General features: G+C 27.6%; 1 protein-coding gene across 1 annotated transcript; it reads left to right on the forward strand.

Annotated features, from left to right (window-relative positions):
* Positions 1-3,117: 3,117 nt before the first annotated feature.
* LOC107608486 (protein RESPONSE TO ABA AND SALT 1) lies at positions 3,118-4,089 on the forward strand. Its single transcript, XM_016310263.3, has one exon. The coding sequence runs from the start codon at positions 3,268-3,270 to the stop codon at positions 3,937-3,939; it is 672 nt and encodes a 223-aa protein (XP_016165749.1). The 5' UTR covers positions 3,118-3,267; the 3' UTR covers positions 3,940-4,089.
* The last annotated feature ends 15,025 nt before the right edge of the window (positions 4,090-19,114 follow it).

The raw sequence follows: 19,114 nt of genomic DNA on the forward strand, positions 1-19,114 counted from the left end.
ATCTAAACACAAATAGTGGGTATAATATTAAAATCGACCACATACAAGTGAGACCTAATTGAGAATGAATACATTCAAGTGAGAATAATTGAAAAATATAATCTGATTTGTTAGTATAATTGATAGTAGGATAACATTGAATCACTTTTATAAACGTTAAGGATACAAATAGGACGATTTAAACGTTAGGGACACAAATAGGATTTACCCCAAACGTTGGGAACAAAAACGATACTTTACTCTTTTTTTTTATCAAACAAATCGGACCCTCCAATTTGTACTTTACTTTTTTTTTCAAACAAATCGGACCATCCGATTTAAATAAAACACCATATAAAAAAAACACCTAATCTTCCCATAACAATATATTACATATATTTATACAATATAAAAAAAAATTAGCCTAATCAAACATGGGGTTCTCTCTTTCTGTGCCGTACCCTTTCACGTGCCATATGATAAGTTTGATAACGTGCCCAACTGTTAATGTGAAAAAAAAAAAAAAATCAGTGTCTGTGATCCAAAATGAGATTAGTGGCAACTCCGACCGACTAGATAATAAAACAATAATTTTTTTTGGATTATTTATTTATTTATTTTCCCTTACTCTCAATATCTATTGCTATTTTTAAAAATAAAAAAATAATTTTATAATACGTAATGGGTTATATTTCAGTTTTCGTCGGTAGCTATTTTTCTTCTATAATCTTTTTCTCACAATATTAAATATAATAAATAATAAAATATTTATTGCAAATTAATTACTATAAATAAAAATATTTCAAATGTACTTACTTAATGCTTACATTGTTACAATTATAATTTAAATTTAGCTAATGTGTATTCTAAGTAAAGATGCTAAATTTATTAACTAAAAAAATTTTATATAGAAAGATACAAATTTAGTTTTTGATATATTTATTGTATATTTATTAAAATAAAAAACTTTCTAAATTTAGACTAATAATAACTTTAACATATACTATTAATAAATTTTTTTATTACATTATTAATTAAAAAAAACTTATTACAAAGACTAAAAATATGTATCTTTTAAATTTAATTAGGCCAACGTGAAAAAAATAAATTTATATTTTTATAAAAATAAAAAAAATTTTTACAAAAATATAAAAATTCATTTAGGACTCATGTATATTTTAAAGAGTTTAATTTTTAATAATATAAATTTTTTATACAATTATGTAATTAAATTTATGCGTTAAAAATGACTTTTTAAATTATGAATTTAAAAAATAATTAATTTTAGTATCCTAAGATTGAGTGGATACATAAAATTTATTTAGATTTTCAATATATATAAATTTAAATATTATTCTAAAATGATATTTTATTAATTTTTGTTGTTATCTACGGTATTTTTTAAGAATTTCGCTATACATTCAAATAATTTTATATCAAGTTCATCCAAGTTATTTAGTTTACGCGGTGAGACTTCATCTTCTTCTTCTTTTTCCTCCTTCTCCTCTCACTTCTTCTTCTCCTTCTCCTTTTTTCATCTTTTTTTCATTACTGTTATTGTCATCACCACCATACCACTACATCTATTTCCTCATCTTCCTTCTCCTCCTCCTCCTCCTGTTTCTTTTTTATTTGAATTTTTTTTATCTCCTCCTTCATTTTCTTCTTCCTCCTCCATCATCATTATCGTCATCACCAACAACACCAACATTTTTCTAACATCTTTATTGATTTTGATTCTTTGTGGTGATTGAATGAATCGAAAATATTATCAAAACGAAATCATTGTATAATACCAAATGAACCGAAAATGGTTCATTATATAAATTCGAATTCAGAAACACCTGCGTCTCGAATGAACCGAAAATATTATCAAAATGAAACTATTGTATAATACTAAAATGAACCGAAAATTATCCATTATATAAATTCGATTTTAGAAACACTTGCGTCTCGAATGAATCGAAAATTAGTTCAAAACAAAATCATTGTATAATACCAAATGAACCGAAAATTGTCCATTATATGAATTCGAATTCGATGATAACGATAATTAAGTCATTTGTTTTATACTATTTATTGGTTAATATATCACTAATATGAATTTATTATTTTTTAATTAAATTTTTAATTATAAATAGACTTTTTAATAATAATTTTTAAAATTTAATTTAAAACAAAATAATAGTTTTTCATTACAGATATATCAAAAAATATATATCATAAAAACAAATAATTTATTCCTTAAAAACCTATTCTTAAAACTTCCAACATTCAGAGTTGAAACTTCAGACAAACACGACTCGAGATTCGGATTTATGTTCAGATTATTTCATATTTCCAATTTCAGAATATTTTATAGCTCTATATAATAAACAATATTCACTATTTTATTATATTAATTAAAATAAAAAATTAAATTATTTAATTTACCTATTATTAGTAATATTATACTTATGGATAAACAGATTTCTTACCATCAATCTATAGAAAAAAAATGAGTTAACATTCAGATCAATTTCTAAAGTTATATTGATGAAATTTAAACTAAAGACTTTTGATTAAAACATAACGTAAGAAAAAATTTAGATCTTTTAAAATGAAAAAATTAATAAAATAATAAAAAAATTTTACTCGTTATTAATTTTATAACTTTCATAAAATATATATTTTATTATTTTAATTAAAAAGTGATTAATTTTTTATTTTATTATTTTACTAATTTTTTTTACTTTAAAATTCTTATTTGTAAAAAATGCAAAAAAATTTATTTTTATAGCATTGTTTATATATTTTATATTAATTAATCACATAAATATATTCTTAAAACACATGCAAAAAAAAAAGAGTCCCACTAGAAAGAGAATGACTTATTTGTACAATGGATTATATGAGTTACAAAATGAACATCTCCCATACTATTTAAAATAATCATTCAAGTATTACGGATAATAAATCGAACTCTTGATCTTTTGGATCTAAAATTTTAATAGTATGTCATGATACCACTCATCCCAAAAACTTCAACTGATGAAAAAATAACACTAATAATTATATCTCTAATACTTCGTAAACCTCTATTATATAGCTTGTATAAATATTTTATTGGCTCCTCATCAACCAACCTCGACAGGAACACTCGTGCTTGGGTGCTTCCTCCCAACCACCGCCATTAGCTTCACTCACTTCCTCCCTCCCAAAAAATCTTACCCGCTAAGAAATGAAATTAAAATTACAAAAATCTCACTATAAATGAGGACATAACACATTTCAACACTGCACACGACAATGCCAACAAACTCGCAGCAACAGTTTCACGCCTTCTACGAAGGATGGATCCAACGCAAACAGACTCTCCTCGACGAGCTTCTCACACTTTCCAACGCTCCCGACTCCCAACACAAACACACCGCTCTCATTGAATCCGTTATCTCCCACTACCAACAATACTTCGAGCACAAAACACGCCTCCAAAACGACGACGTTTTGCTTCTCTTCTCTCCCACCTGGCTCTCCACCTACGAGCGAGCACTTCTGTGGATGGGAGACTACAAGCCTTCCTTAATCCTCCGCCTCGCCGACACCGCTCTTCAAGATCTCACGGCGGACCAGATCCGTGCGATTGAGAGGGTCAGGGCGGAGACTAGGACCGGGGAGAGGGAGCTTTCTGCTGCAATGGCGGCGTTTCAGGAGAGCGTGGCTAGTCCGCGCGTGTTGCAACGCGCTAGGAGAGTGGGGAGGTTGTTGGATGGGGAGATTGATGAGCTTGATGAGTCTATGGGGGGGATGAGGAACGCCGTGGGAGAGCTTTTTCAGAGAGCGGATGAGTTGAGGGTGGCTACGGTTAGCAAGGTCGTGGCGGTTCTTTCTCCGCCGCAGACGGTTAGGTTTCTTGCCGCGGCCTTAGGGTTTCAGCTACGTGTCAGGCGGTGGGGGCTGGAAAGGGACCAGTCCCGTTGACGGCTTTGACTTTTTTTTTTTAAATCTTTTTCTTAGAAGTGAAACCAAAACAAGTGCTCTGTTTTTTTCCTCACACTGTTCTGCATTGTGAGCTGTTTTTATCATGATAATAATTATGATTGTAAATTTGTAATCGGATACATTTATTTATCAGTTCCACCATAAATTTTGGCATCTACATTTATAGTGACTGTGTCATCGTTTAAAATCAATCCTCAGATTCTAAATTCAAAATATAGAAAAAGCTCCACCACTAGCAATATTTGCTTATTGTAGCCAATATTTTGGGACAATATATACAAATGATCGTATTTTTATAGTGTTAGTTTATTGAATATTGATGCAGTAATTTGTTATGTTTCTTGTATACTGCTTTATCTAGCTTCTTGTGAAATTCTCTTCTCCAATAACAACGTCAGGATTTTGCTCACTCTTTCTCAACTTCTCGCCCCAAATCCTCTGTGCTATCACTCACTCACTTTAAGATTTCTCCCCAAATCCTCTTCTCCAATAACAACGCACAGTTTTTTATTTTGCTCATTTCCTCTAGTTTCTCTTCCCAAATCCTCTTTGTGACTTGACTAGCTTATTAAACACAATTAGTTGGTTACTTATATTAGCTAGCTTAGTCAATTAATTAGTTAGAAGTTGTTGAGACAGATATTTTCTACATATTTTTGGAAGTGTTAAATTAGTTGAGTTAGGTGATGGGTATGTGTATATACTATATATAGATCATTAGTAACTAGCGGAAGTGTGAGTTCACAGATTGCCTCGTTAACTTTTGCTCATCAATTCAATCTCGATCGCTATTCTTCTCTTCTCTCTCTCATCTCCCTTATTCTTTCTCTCTCAGGGATGGTGTTGAAAATTGGACCGGACCCATCGATCCGATCATAAATTAAATGTTTTTACGGTTTAATTCAACATGAAAAACCATTATACACAAAATCGTTTACAAACACTAAACCAGCCGGGAGCTAACAGGTTGGATCGAATAAAGATTCAGTCGGTTTTTTTAAACTACCTCATTTTGCATTTTATTTTTGTTAAAGAAAAAAGATTGAAAGATTACCATGTGTTCATAACACAATCATAAAGATCTATTTTGTGTTTAAACTTTATTCCAATAAATAATATATATTTTAGATCAAATCTAAATACCTGTGTACACTAGTAAAAATCTTTTTCTCTTTCGATGGTACGAAGGCACTATGCGTATCCACACCGAGACCAATCTTTGCTGTCAACTCTTTGATCAATGGACATCTGATCTAAATTGAGAAACCTCTTACAACTCTTTGCACGCCATAAAATTCTTCTCCAAGAATTAGGCTCACATATGTTTATATGTGTAGAAGTAAACGAAATAAAACCCTTGTGTTTTATTCTCATCTGTCACTTTCCTCTACTATTGGCATACATATATATAGTATGAAATTTGTTACTGATTTTAAATTTGATTCTCAATTCAAATTTAAATCATATCTTTAAATTCCAAATCTGAATCCTTTAAATTTTACGAATCATATCATAACAATTTAAAACATAATCGATTTGAATCTCATCCAAATTTATAATTCAAATTCAGAAATAGAATAACTAATTATTCTCAAATCTCATTTAATATTCTCAATTATCATATTATTATTATATTCTTGGTACTAGCAAAGAATATAATAATATTCCATTTGAATTAATATAATTATTTATATGATCAAATCAAAATAATAATTAAATAATTCTATAGCAAAGATTAGAACACTCGTTAGTGTGTGACCCTATAGGTTCAATACTAAGCGGGTAGTAAATTAGTCATACTAAATTTACTAATCAAGGTTGGCGTCTAGCAACACTCCTCAACGATCCGATAGTTTGAAGTAATCTATTTTTACTAAGAACCTCAGAAGAACAAAGTATAATTCATTCCATCTTTCCAGCTCTTGGTTAACCTTTAGAGTATGGTTTAATTGTCAAACTCTAACTTGTTACCATTGTTATAATGAACTGTGAATTACCTAAGAAACTCATTTCTTCATTCATTCAATCTCCTTGGCCAAGGTTTTATTCATCTCAATCATTATAATCATAGAGCTCAAACTCTTTACCGAAAGTTGACGGATTCCTTATTGACTAATCATTAATTCTACAAGTATTTAAATCATACCCAATATCCATTCAACTAGCACCCTAAGGTATTAGGTGTTCAGAATCAAAGTATAATAAATACATTGTTAATTTCTATGACAGTCGAAACTCTATTACTATGTTCATCTTGAGAATATCCTATTGACAAATATACGATAATTATAACCATTAGAAATTCTCAGAGTGAGTCAATTCAATGGTCATATCTCTATATGCATCATCTATATATGTAATTTAATAAATGAGATCTATTAATCTTCATCCAATGAAGATTATTATATATATATATATATATATATATATATTTATTGATCTTTTCGGATTATTAATGTCCTTTTTAATAATCCTAGGACCAAGAACAATTTAGATTAAATTATAAAAGATTTATCTCTCAATATTGTGATCACTATCACAATGATAAATCTCTAAATTTAATCAAGGACGTTATTATATTAACATTTTAATATAATAACAATAACAAATTATTTGACACGTGATTGATTGGATTGTAGTCATACTACTTATTCCCAATAATCTCCCACTTGCACAAGAGCCAATCATGATAGATTGGATCTTGGGCATACTATTATCACAATAATCTCCCACTTGCACTAGAGCCAATCAATCATGTGTATAATTTTTCAATGCATATTTGTGTTTATCAAAACTCTTTTGACCTTAAACACATTTGCTCTTGAGCATGTTTGCTTGACCTTTTGTAAAATACACCTAGTGCATAATAAATATCACGTTTTCTCAAAATATGAAATCTCCCACTACAATAGTGTATAATTTTATTTTAAGGTCAATCCTTATTGAACATGATTATAAAAAATCTAAGTAACCATTAGATCTATCTTTATAGAATTGTATCATTATACAAATAGACTATTTTTTCGAAAAGTTAGTTTGACGATAAAACTTTTTATACTTTCAAGAGAAAATATATTCTCTATTGAGTGGTATACAATTCTAATAAAAGTAATTGTACTCCCACTCTTTCTTTAAGATGGAATTCCTTTTCTAAAAAGGAGTTTAACCTCTTATCACAGACACTTTGTCATAAGAAGAGTGATAAAAATAATCTCATTATTTCTTTAGGATAACCAATAAATCTCATTTATTGGACTTAATATCAATTCTATTATTATGCAATCTCTTAATACATATAAGACATATCCAAACTCTAATGTTCTTGAGTTTGAGTTTATGTCTTTTCCATATCTTATATGGAAAAAAATTGATTTAGTGAGAAATTTGTTAATTTAGCAACATTTTTAAAACGTAGTCCAAATATTTAAAAAATAGTGATCCTCAGCTAAATCAAATTTCATGTTTCTTTAAACATGATGGAGTACATAGAGTATTAGTATTTGTGCGTTGAGAGAATCTCATTCTCTATTTGAATAGAATATCAATTAGATGTTAGAGATTTTACTTTAAGCTCTTATAATAAAAATGCCCAATATCTTTATTATTGGTCAAACCAACCCTTAAGAGCAATTTTGATTCGCATCCTCAATACTCATAGTAGATTTTTCAAAAAAGACCACAAACTTTAATCATATTAGGACCAATTATAAATTGTTTGTAACAAAATAAATATCCAAAAATGCTTGCAAGAACAATTCTCGCAAAAGCCATTTGCCTAATGGCATTTCAACTTCTAAAGTTGTTTAATTAAAAATATATTACCCAATACTCCCACTAGTTCAAATAAAATCTTTGATAGTCATACTATCTTGCTTTGGGCATCATACATCTTCTCAAGATGTTTAATAATAAATAGTAAGTTGTCTTTGAAATTGGAACTCATGGTTGTCAAAACAACCCATATTACAGTAAAGCAATATTCCAAATTCTTCACAACTTCTAACAATTTCATAACCAAATTTATTAGACAATATTATTTCAATAGGATTATCATGTCCATGATAACCTTTTCATACATAAGAACAATTCTCAATGTATAGCCAATTTATTACTTTCAAAGTATGCCATACGAAAGATGGACATATTTAAAAATTTTAAAATATGAAAGTAAATCAAGAAATCTATATTTCTGAAAAAAATTATTTAGAATCGCGAATGAGTATCTTGGTTGTCAAGTTGTTACTCATACCTATTCCAAATAAATATGATTAAATTGTATCCCATACAATTATAATCCCAAATAATTATCTGATTGTCAGACAATTATTTAACTGAATTATATTTTATACCCCTAGGTTGTCTAGGTTCAAGTATAAAATAAATTCTCCTTATACATCATCATATGCATAAATAAATTCTATCTTTGAGTACAAGTGTCCTGGTTGTCAGGTTGTTCCTTGTAAACAAGAGATAAATTTATTTTTGGCAAACTCCTAACTTTTAGGATTTATCTCAATTGTTAGAGAATTTCTACCAGTATTCATGGATTAAATTTTATACTCCCAGGTTGTCTAGGTAAAAATATAAAATTAAATCCTTAAAACATCAAATGTATACACTGATTATTATTTTGAAAATAAAACTCCTGGTTGTCAGGCCGCTCTTTATAATCAAGAACATTAGAAAAACTAATTTCTAAAATTATAGTGTTCAAAACATATCAATCAAATCAAAATTTGATTTTTCATGTACTAACGTTTAGCCTTAAAAAATTATCAAATCAAATTTGACCTTTATATATACACTTATATATATAAGAAACAAATAAAAGATATTTTGCATCTTATTTCTTTTATTGTGATCAAAATCACAATAAAATTTAATAAATAAATAAAATCAAACAAAATATTTGATTATAATTATAACTTTTATATTTAAAGAATGATAATTTAATCACAATTAAATAATTAAAATAAATTAACTATTAATTTATTAGAAAACCATCTCAATAGAAATAATTACATCACATGTTTAAAAAAAATTTTAAATTAATCCTATTAATTCACAAACTTTAAGAAATATAGGAATAAAGACTTAAACACAAAAAAAAGCCAAAGCTCTGATACCACTGAAAGATTACCATGTGTTCATAACACGCAGCGGAAGAAAAGAAAGTAATCATAAAGATCTATTTTATGCTTAAACTTTATTCCAATAAACAATATATATTTTAGATCAGATCTAAATACCTGTGTACGCTAGTAAAAATCTTTTTCTCTTTCGATGGTACGAAGGCACTATGCGTATCCACACCGAGACCAATCTTTGCTGTCAACTCTTTGACCAATGGACATCTGATCTAAATTGAGAAACCTCTTACAACTCTTTGCACGCCATAAAATTCTTCTCCAAGAATTAGGCTCACATATGTTTATATGTGTAGAAGTAAAGGAATAAAATCCTTGTGTTTTATTCTCATCTGTCACTTTCCTCTACTATTGGCATACATATATATAGTATGAAATTTGTTACTGATTTTAAATTTGATTCTCAATTCAAATTTAAATCATATCTTTAAATTCTAAATCTGAATTCTTTAAATTTTACGAATCATATCATAACAATTTAAAACATAATCAATTTGGATCTCATCCAAATTTATAATTCAAATTCAGAAATAGAATAACTAATTATTCTCAAATCTCATTTAATATTCTCAATTATCATATTATTATTATATTCTTGGTGCTAGCAAAGAATATAATAATATTCTATTTGAATTAATATAATTATTTATTTGATCAAATCAAATAATAATTAAATAATTCTATAGCAAAGATTAGAACACTCGTTAGTGTGTGACCCCATAGGTTCAATACTAAGCGGGTAGTAAATTAGTCATACTAAATTTACTAATCAAGGTTGGCGTCTAGCAACACTCCTCAACGACCCGATAGTTTGAAGTAATCTATTTTTACTAAAAACCTCAGAAGAACAAAGTATAATTCATTCCATCTTTCCAGTTCTTGGTTAACCTTTAGAGTATGGTTTAATTGTCAAACTCTAACTTGTTACTATTGTTATAATGAACTGTGAATGACCTAAGAAACTCATTTCTTCATTCATTCAATCCCCTTGGCCAAGGTTTTATTCATCTCAATCATTATAATTATAGAGCTCAAACTCTTTACCGAGAGTTGACGGATTCCTTATTGACTAATCATTAATTCTACAAGTATTTAAATCATACCCAATATCCATTCAACTAGCACCCTAGGGTATTAGGTGTCCGGAATCAAAGTATAATAAATACATTGTTAATTTCTATGACAGTCACAGGTCAAAGGAAACTCTATTACTATGTTCATCTTGAGAATATCCTATTGACAAATATACGGTAATTATAACCATTAGGAATTTTCAGAGTGAGTCAGTTCAATGGTCATATCTCTATATGCATCATCTATATATATAATTTAATAAATGAGATCTATTAATCTTCATCTAATGAAGATCATTATATATATATATATATATATATATATATATTGATCTTTCTAGATTATTAATGTCCTTTTTAATAATCCTATGACCAAGAACAATTTAGATTAAATTATAAAAGATTTATCTCTCAATATTGTGATCACTATCACAATGATAAATCTCTAAATTTAATCAAGGACGTTATTATATTAACATTTTAATATAATAATAATAACAAATTATTTGACACATGATTGATTGGATTATAGTCATACTACTTATTCCCAACAAAGATAAATACTGATTTAGTCTTCTCAAGTCTTTAATCTCATTCTCTCCCAAAACAGAAAAGAAACCCTAGTCTACAGTAGCCTCTCCTGAGAATTTCATGTTTTGATATTCTCTTTTTGTCATTTGTCTTTTGAGCTTGTATTTTGATAAGATTATAAGACTTTAGTTGATGTAGTACTTTAAATTTAGATGACATTTTAAAATTTATATATACCATCATTATATTTAGTGTATTTATTTATAGAGTAAAGTATCGTTTTTGTCCCCAACGTTTGGGGTAAATCCTATTTGTGTCCCTAACGTTTAAATCGTCCTATTTGTATCCCTAACATTTGTAAAAGTGATTCAATGTTATCCTACTATATCATGAGTGCTTAAGTTTGAGTTTTAAAAATCTCTTCTTAAAGTTAGAATACAAATTTCTGGGATAGAATCGATGATCTACTCCGAAAAATAGCTCATCAAATGTTAAAACTAATTCCTACAATATTTACATAATTCACTTTTCTAGGGACATAATTGAATCTAAACACAAATAGTGGGTATAATATTAAAATCGAACACATCAAAGTGAGACCTAATTAAGAATGAATACATCCAAGTGAGAATAATTGAAAAATATAATATGATTTGTTAGTATAATTGATAGTAGGATAACATTGAATCACTTTTATAAACGTTAAGGATACAAATAGGACGATTTAAACGTTAGGGACACAAATAAGACTTACCCCAAACGTTGGGGACAAAAACGATACTTTACTCTTATTTATATTTTATTTATTATTTTATTATAAAATAATTTTTTTAGTCGAACTACAATTAAATTGATTAGACCAATAAACTAATAAACTAATAATTAAAATGGTTCGATGACTGATCCAATTTTCAAAGCTTTGTTCTTAGGCTTATTCTCTTTTCTCCTCTTACTAACTCACACCATGGAGTTTGACGAGAGATCCATCTACTTTTTAATACTCTTCTCCATCACTATCCATTTAGTCTTCTAAGTTTCTTGCCAAATCATTTTCTCCATCATTAGGGATGAAAGTCGGTCGGATTAGTCACGAGCTCGTTTTAGTCTCGACTCGTTTTATTAAACAAGTCAAGTTTTGGCCTTTGAAAAGTCTATTAGTTTAAAAGGTCACTTGATAGGCTTAAAAAAACTCGTAAAACTTGTTTGGCCAATTCTTTAAAAATATATTTTTTAAAAAATAAATTATTCTTAATTTGGATTTTTAACTATATACTTATATAAAACAAAATCGAAAAGAATTAATAGTCAAGACTAGTCAAGATTGCAACTTTTTTGTTTAAAAAAAATATTTATAATTATGGATTATAAATATGGTTATAATATGTGACTAATAATCGATATAAAAATGAATTATGTTTTACAAATTATGAATTGTAAATTCTAAAATGCTTAATGTCAAATTAGATTTTTTAAGTTTATCGTTTTGAATTATAATTCATGACACAAATTTTTTTGTGGACTTATTGGGCTTTTAAGCAGGTCGGACAGGGACGAATCCAAAAATTGTAATATGAAGAGGTTGAATTTTAGATAATTTTTTTTATTCTATAAAAATAATTAACATATAGTTATTAGAGTTAATTTTTTAAAAGATTTATCAAAATATATATAATTATAAATTTTTTTCATAATTTTATTTTTAATATTACATAAAAGAAATATAACAATATCAATAATACATTATAAAATTATAAAATGCCAATAAGTTATAGCGTGTTTAGTTAAAAATTATCACATATCTTATAAATTAAAATTAATTCTTTTAAAAATTTAAAAAATTTGAAAATAAATTATAATTATTAGTTGTTTGAAAGACACAGTATCCTTATAGAATACAAGATATAAGATATCTTTATATTTTTTTTAACAACGTAAATTTAGAAGAAAAATGAATATTTTTTACAAGAAAAGAATATCTAAAGTACATAATGTATGTGATTACTAAAATATAACTACGTAAGTCATTATTAATATAATAATATAAATGTTAAATATGTTAATATAAAAATAGATGATTTTTTTAAAAATAAATATAGAAATTATTATATAAAAATAAATTTGAAAGGTACAAAGACTTGAAGGTATGATATTAAATTAGTTAAGTAAAAAATATTAGTGAATTAAACAATTAAGACATAAATTCATCACATAATAAAAAATAATACATATAAAATTACTAAATTACATAATATTTTTTTATTTTTTAAACACATATTTCATATATAAATATAGTTTTTTAAAATTTTGGGGGGCCGAGGCCACTACTCATCCCCTCTTTTGGGACTGAATGTCAGTGCACACCCATAACAGACTCAGTAAAATCATTTGGGGACTGGTTGATAGAATATATAGAGAAAATAAAAAAAATAGGGAGAAGATCATCAAGAGATGAGAATAAGTAGAATAGGATTTCCATCTTGGGAGGTGTGGAAGACAAGAAATTAGAAAATATTTCAGCAATAGAATATTCAACTAGAATGGACAATTAAAAGAGCTAAACTGATAGAAAATCTATTTTAGAACACAATAGACTAGCAATTTGTAGAAAAGAAGAGAGAGAAAAATAGAAGAGCACACCTGATCAGATGGAGGCTTCCACCAGAAGATTGGTTAAAGGCTAATGTGGATGCTGCTTTTAGGAATAGGAGGATGGAAATAGAGCAATATCTGTGGTCATTAGGAACAATAATGAAAAAATTGTGTTAGGCTTCTCTGAAAAAATTAGCACACATCCAAGTATAATAGCTGAAGCTATAGCTATTAGACAAATCCTTATTATTATTATTGATAATTTGGATTTGGAAAAAATATTAATTGAATCAGACAGTTTAAAACTAATCCAAACTATAAAATCAAATATTTCCATTGGAAAAACTGAAGTAATATTACAGGATATTAGAGAGCTAATAAAAAGATTACTAAATTGTGGTCTAACTTGGACACCCAAAAAAGGGAACCTGTTTGCTCACACAGTTGCTAAAATGACAGCATCAAATTGCCTTCGTCAGAACTGGGGTATGCAACCACCTCTAGAGATGTGGCGTATTATCAACATGGAAGCTCAAAGTTGACAACAACTCTTGAAAAAGGAAAATCAATAAAAAAGTTAGGAACATAATAATTTAGAAAATCCAACAATTGAGAATAAGCGTAATTGCTACATGTATAACAATATAAGAGCAAATATAAATCAAAATCAATACCAAGTTCAGGGGTTTAAGGAGGAACCAACAGGACCAAATTTGATCTGAGAAAGAACAAGACTTCCACGACCTGGTTTAAAGCAATTGGAGATGAAGAAACGGTGGGAATGAAATTTCAGCGGCAGCAGCAATTTAAATTGAGACAAGACATGCCATCAAAATGATATAACAAACCTTATTTTGAGGAAGTATAAAATGCAGGTCGGTTACAAGAGAAAAGAGAGCGAGCTCAGTACAGGAAACAAGTTTCAAAACAAATAGGCTGCGAATCGAAAAACACAGCATAATCGAAATTGCAAATTCAGAGGAGAAAAAACTGAAGCTTCCATGTTTGTGCACCCTCGCATCGGAGCTTCGTTCGAAGCGCAAACAGCAGAGGAGATCACAATTAGACATCATTATAGGTTCTGGAGAGAGTAACAGCGTTGTAATGGCCTGAACATACTAATTACCTATATAAAAGGATATACATGCTGCGGAAAATTGGAGCACAAGGTAGAAAAAAGATAGGAAGAAGATCTATGTGCTTCAAAATAAATTGAATAAAATAGAAAATTTAGATTGGGTTAAGATTTGGTTGGGTAGCTTGGACTTTAATGGCTAACATAAAAAAAAATCGTCTAAACCAAAATTTGGCTCGACTTGATCCATTTTTATCCATGCTTATCACTCATTCATTATTAGCACCCGAGAATATCGTGTAATTTTTTATTTCTCAATCACTGCACATCAACAGTGGAATCAGTCTCAGCAAACAAGATTAAAATAAACGTTTTTCTTCCTTTTTTGATTTCTTTATTTTTGTAATGATTTTCATATTGCAACAATGGATACAATAACGATTACGATGACGAATTTTTTACTCAACTCTTACTTTTCTGTTTGATTTTGATTTCCATAGTGCCACAATGCACACATTTAATTTAATTATGAATTCTTGCATTTATTTTTGTTTTGTAATTTTATTATTTAATTATATTAAGTGTATACTAAAATTAATTATTAATATAAAATTTATATTAAAATATAAAATATAAAATATAAATTAAAAATAAATTAAAATAAATTAAAAATAAATAATTTTAATAGTTAATTTTAGTGTATAAATAATATTTTTTATTATTACTTTGGGTTAAATATAGAAACAATAATATAATGGTGTATTTTTGTATTTTTGCATTATGGTGACTATGCTGATTATGATACACTAAATTTAAAAATAAAAGTTTTTTATTATTTAATAATATTTTTTAATTTAAAAAATAAAAAATATTATTAATATATAAAGAATATAATTTTAATTTTAACCACACTTATACAATAATAGTAACTACTGAAATATTTTATATTAGAATTCACTTAATATAGTATACTACAAGAGAAAATTATTAGACACTACAAAGGGTTGTTGAGGTGCTTTGAGATGATGTCAGAATTGAACATTAATTTTAATGAGTCTAGTTTAAATCCAGTTAATGTGAGCAAGATTGGACACAAGAGATGTGTAGGTTGTTGGGCTGTAATAAAACATCACTATCAATAAAATATTTTGGTATTTTTTTAGAAACAAATCTAAGATTTGTCAAGACATATAAGCTGATAATAGACAGTAATAGACAAGGTGGAAGTAAAGCTCAGTATGTAAAAAGTGAAAATCTTTAATAAGCTGGTAAACTAGTTTTTATTAAGTCTGTTCTAAATAGCCTGTCTGTGTATTATCTTAGTTTGTACAAGATGCTTAAGTCTGTGGTGAAAAAGCTAACTTCATTGTAGAAGAGAGTCTTGTGGAGTAAGAAGGATGGAAAAAATGGGACACTTTTAGTGAAATAAGAAGTGGTGCAGGCTCTGAAGAAACTAAGTGGATTAGGGGTCAGAGATGCAGTGATTCGGAATACATCTCTTTTGTTTAAGTAGTGGTGACGGTTTTTAAAAAAAAACTGTCCATTATAAAAGAAAATTGTGTGTTCATGCAATAACTTAAATCCTTCAAACATGCTTATTAGTCAACCTATACCTACAAGGGAACCTTTGGAAGAATATTTGTCAGTTACAAATCACAAAACCACATGTAAGGGAGAAGTCGATAAGAGATTTATCTATGGAACTAGGGGATGAAAGAAGGATTTGACTCTGGAAGGACATCTGGTTACAAAGTACTGAAAGTAGTACTCTAAAAGATACTTTTTTAAGACTTTTTTTGATCTCAAAGAAAAGAAAATTTGTTATAGGAGATTGTGAGTTTTGGGATAAGCTATAATGAATATGAAATTTTCAATAGAAGATGGATTTGTTCCAATGAGAGTTGGGGCTACTTAACTAACTTCATGAAACCTTATAGTCAATTAGGTTAACATATGAGAGAGGGGACTGAGTTACATAGAAATTTGATAATAAAAAAAACGTTTATTCTACTAACTCTTTTATGCAAGTTATGCAGATAGAAATACTTTCGAAGAGTATAACAAATTATAGTTTCACTAGCACTATTTGGAGAGATATTATTTCACCAAGAGTTAAATTATTTATTTAGTTTGTCTTGGTTCGACGGGTTAATACTAAAGAAATATTGTGTAGATTATGTGTTGTTAGTCAAAATGATATTGTTTGTCTATTATGTAAAAAAGAAGATTGAAAATATATTTCACTTATTTTTTAGTTGTGAGTATACTTAACAGGTGTGGTGTGATTGGTTGTTTGTTTCAAGTAGACTATGGATGGTCCCAGATATTCTTAAGCAGCACTTTGAGAGTTGGACAAAAACATCTAAAAGGGAAGAAGAGTCCAACCGGAGTTAGTTAGTTTTTTTTCTGTCATTTAAAATATTTGGCTTGAGAAAAATAATAGGATTTTCAAGAACAAGCATTCAGGTATAACAGAAGTTATCAATAGAACGATTAAAAGTTACCAAGAGTGATATGATGTTGACTCTTATGGTTATTGATGACAATATTAAAAATAGATTGAATTTTTCAATTTGTTTATTTTGTTAGTTTTTTATTTGTTCTTTTTATTCTATCTTATGGTGTTGAGTTCTTTTGTTTAAAAAAAAAAAAACTTGTAAGGTGTTTAATTAATTTAAAATGTAGGAAAAAAAACAGACATTGATGATTTTGTTGATTGATGGTTAATAAATAAGAAGTTTATTATCTAAAGTGATAAAGCATATGAATTTCATCTCAGATCATAGTTAGCATGTGTGTGTATTCAATGGAGGAAATTTAAGGACATTCAAAGTATTTTATTGATAACCTTTTTTGATACTTTGGTTGATTTCCATTTAATGTGTATGATGAGTAGTGTAGCTATGAATAAAATGTTTGGAAATGTTTGGTAACCAAAGAAAATCAGTCAAAAACAGCCATAAATTGCTTTATTTAGCATTCATTAATTGTTGCGATAATTAATTAATGCTAAATAAGGCAAGTTTTGGCTGTTTTTTTGTCTACCTAACATTACCCAAAATGTTTTATGCGATTTGCTCGAATATATGTACTCATGTTGTGTAATTTATAGTTACGTGTATGAATTTCTGACGTAAATTTTGCTTTTTCATAATGCAAGAATGCACACATTTTGATTATGAATTACTGCATTTTGTTGTAAAATAAATAAATAAATAAATAAAGATAATAAATATAAAATAAAAAAATATAAGTAGAAAATTCTAATATTAATATTCACCACAATTAATATCTCAATATAATAAAAATTATATATATATAGTAATGTATATAAAAGAAAGAGAAGTGTGTTTTAGCAGTATAAAAGAGAGAGAAAATTTTATTACTTCTGTGTATTACATCTTGACGATACTTTCTATTTATATACGTAAAATGTTTTTGTTTTCAACTCTCATTAAATTCATTCTCTTTTGAGAATGAATATATCCACGTAACGAACCTTATCACTAATACATTTATTTTTATTGTGTAGTTTTATTTTGTTGTTATTATTACTTTAGGCTTAATGCTGACAAAATATTATGGTATAGTATAGATAATATACAGATCATAGAAAGAAAGAAATGATTCTTTTTACAGAAAACATCTTGTTTTTTCAACATTTTTTTTTTGGGGGGTTTTGGTCCTTTTCAACATTGTAGTATTTGTTTTTAATTTCTTTTGTTTTGGGCCATAGGCCCATTAGAATAAAAAATGTATATTGCTGAGCTAAGAGAGGCCCAAGACAAGGCCGAAACATACAAGAGAGGACTAAAGATTAGGAGTGTCATACTATCACTCTCTAACTAATAATGTTACTTGTTAGTTAATAAAAAACAATTAATGATGTTACTTGTTTATGGTATGTGATTATTAAATGACGTTTTTCTTTTCTTGTTTTTTTGGTCGTATTTATTATTACTCTATATTTTTTTTTGGTCATATAACTCACTCCTCAAGTCCTCATCATATCCACTCTAAGACACTCCACTTCAAAGTTTTTCATTATCTCCATTGGGACTTGAATCTAGGAATATAGTTTATGAAGCTTACAAATTTTCTCATTAAATTCATTCTGATAACAAATTTTCCATATTTTATTATTTTCATTCAATGAGTATATTTAAGAGTTAAGACCATTTTTGACTAACCAAATGGGTGTAGTGATAAGTTCAAATAACAAAAAATTTATGTATATCCTTCATAATAGTAATTCGTGTCTTTGGAACTTGGAAAATTCAAATAAACGAATGGTTGGCCACTAAACTGATTACGTTATTTATCTTATAAATTTAGTTAATATGTACCTTAAAATTATTAATAATAAAAAATTTTATTTTTTAATGAATATAAAATAAATACAATAAAAATTTAATTTTTTTATATTTTTAATAAATTTGTTTAATTTATAATTCTAATATGTGTTGTTAAAACACAGGATAAGAAATTCATATTTTATATCTAACAATTGAATATTTATGTTTTTTTTATTTTTAGAGTATTTTTTAACTAGACAGGTCAAGAATTAATTCATCGTAAATCTGAGCTTCATTTAAGGGTCTATTAGTGATTAATGAGTTACTGTATGTACAAAGTGAAATTTAAATCCCCAACACTTACTTAAACGAACGAGTGAGTTAATCACTTGACCAACTAAGTATGAATATTTATGTTAATAGAAGTCCACGTAGATTTTTAAT

Source organism: Arachis ipaensis, chromosome B7 (genome assembly GCF_059453495.1).
Source record: "Arachis ipaensis isolate K30076 ecotype BB chromosome B7, ASM5945349v1, whole genome shotgun sequence".
Taxonomy (NCBI): Eukaryota; Viridiplantae; Streptophyta; class Magnoliopsida; order Fabales; family Fabaceae; genus Arachis; species Arachis ipaensis.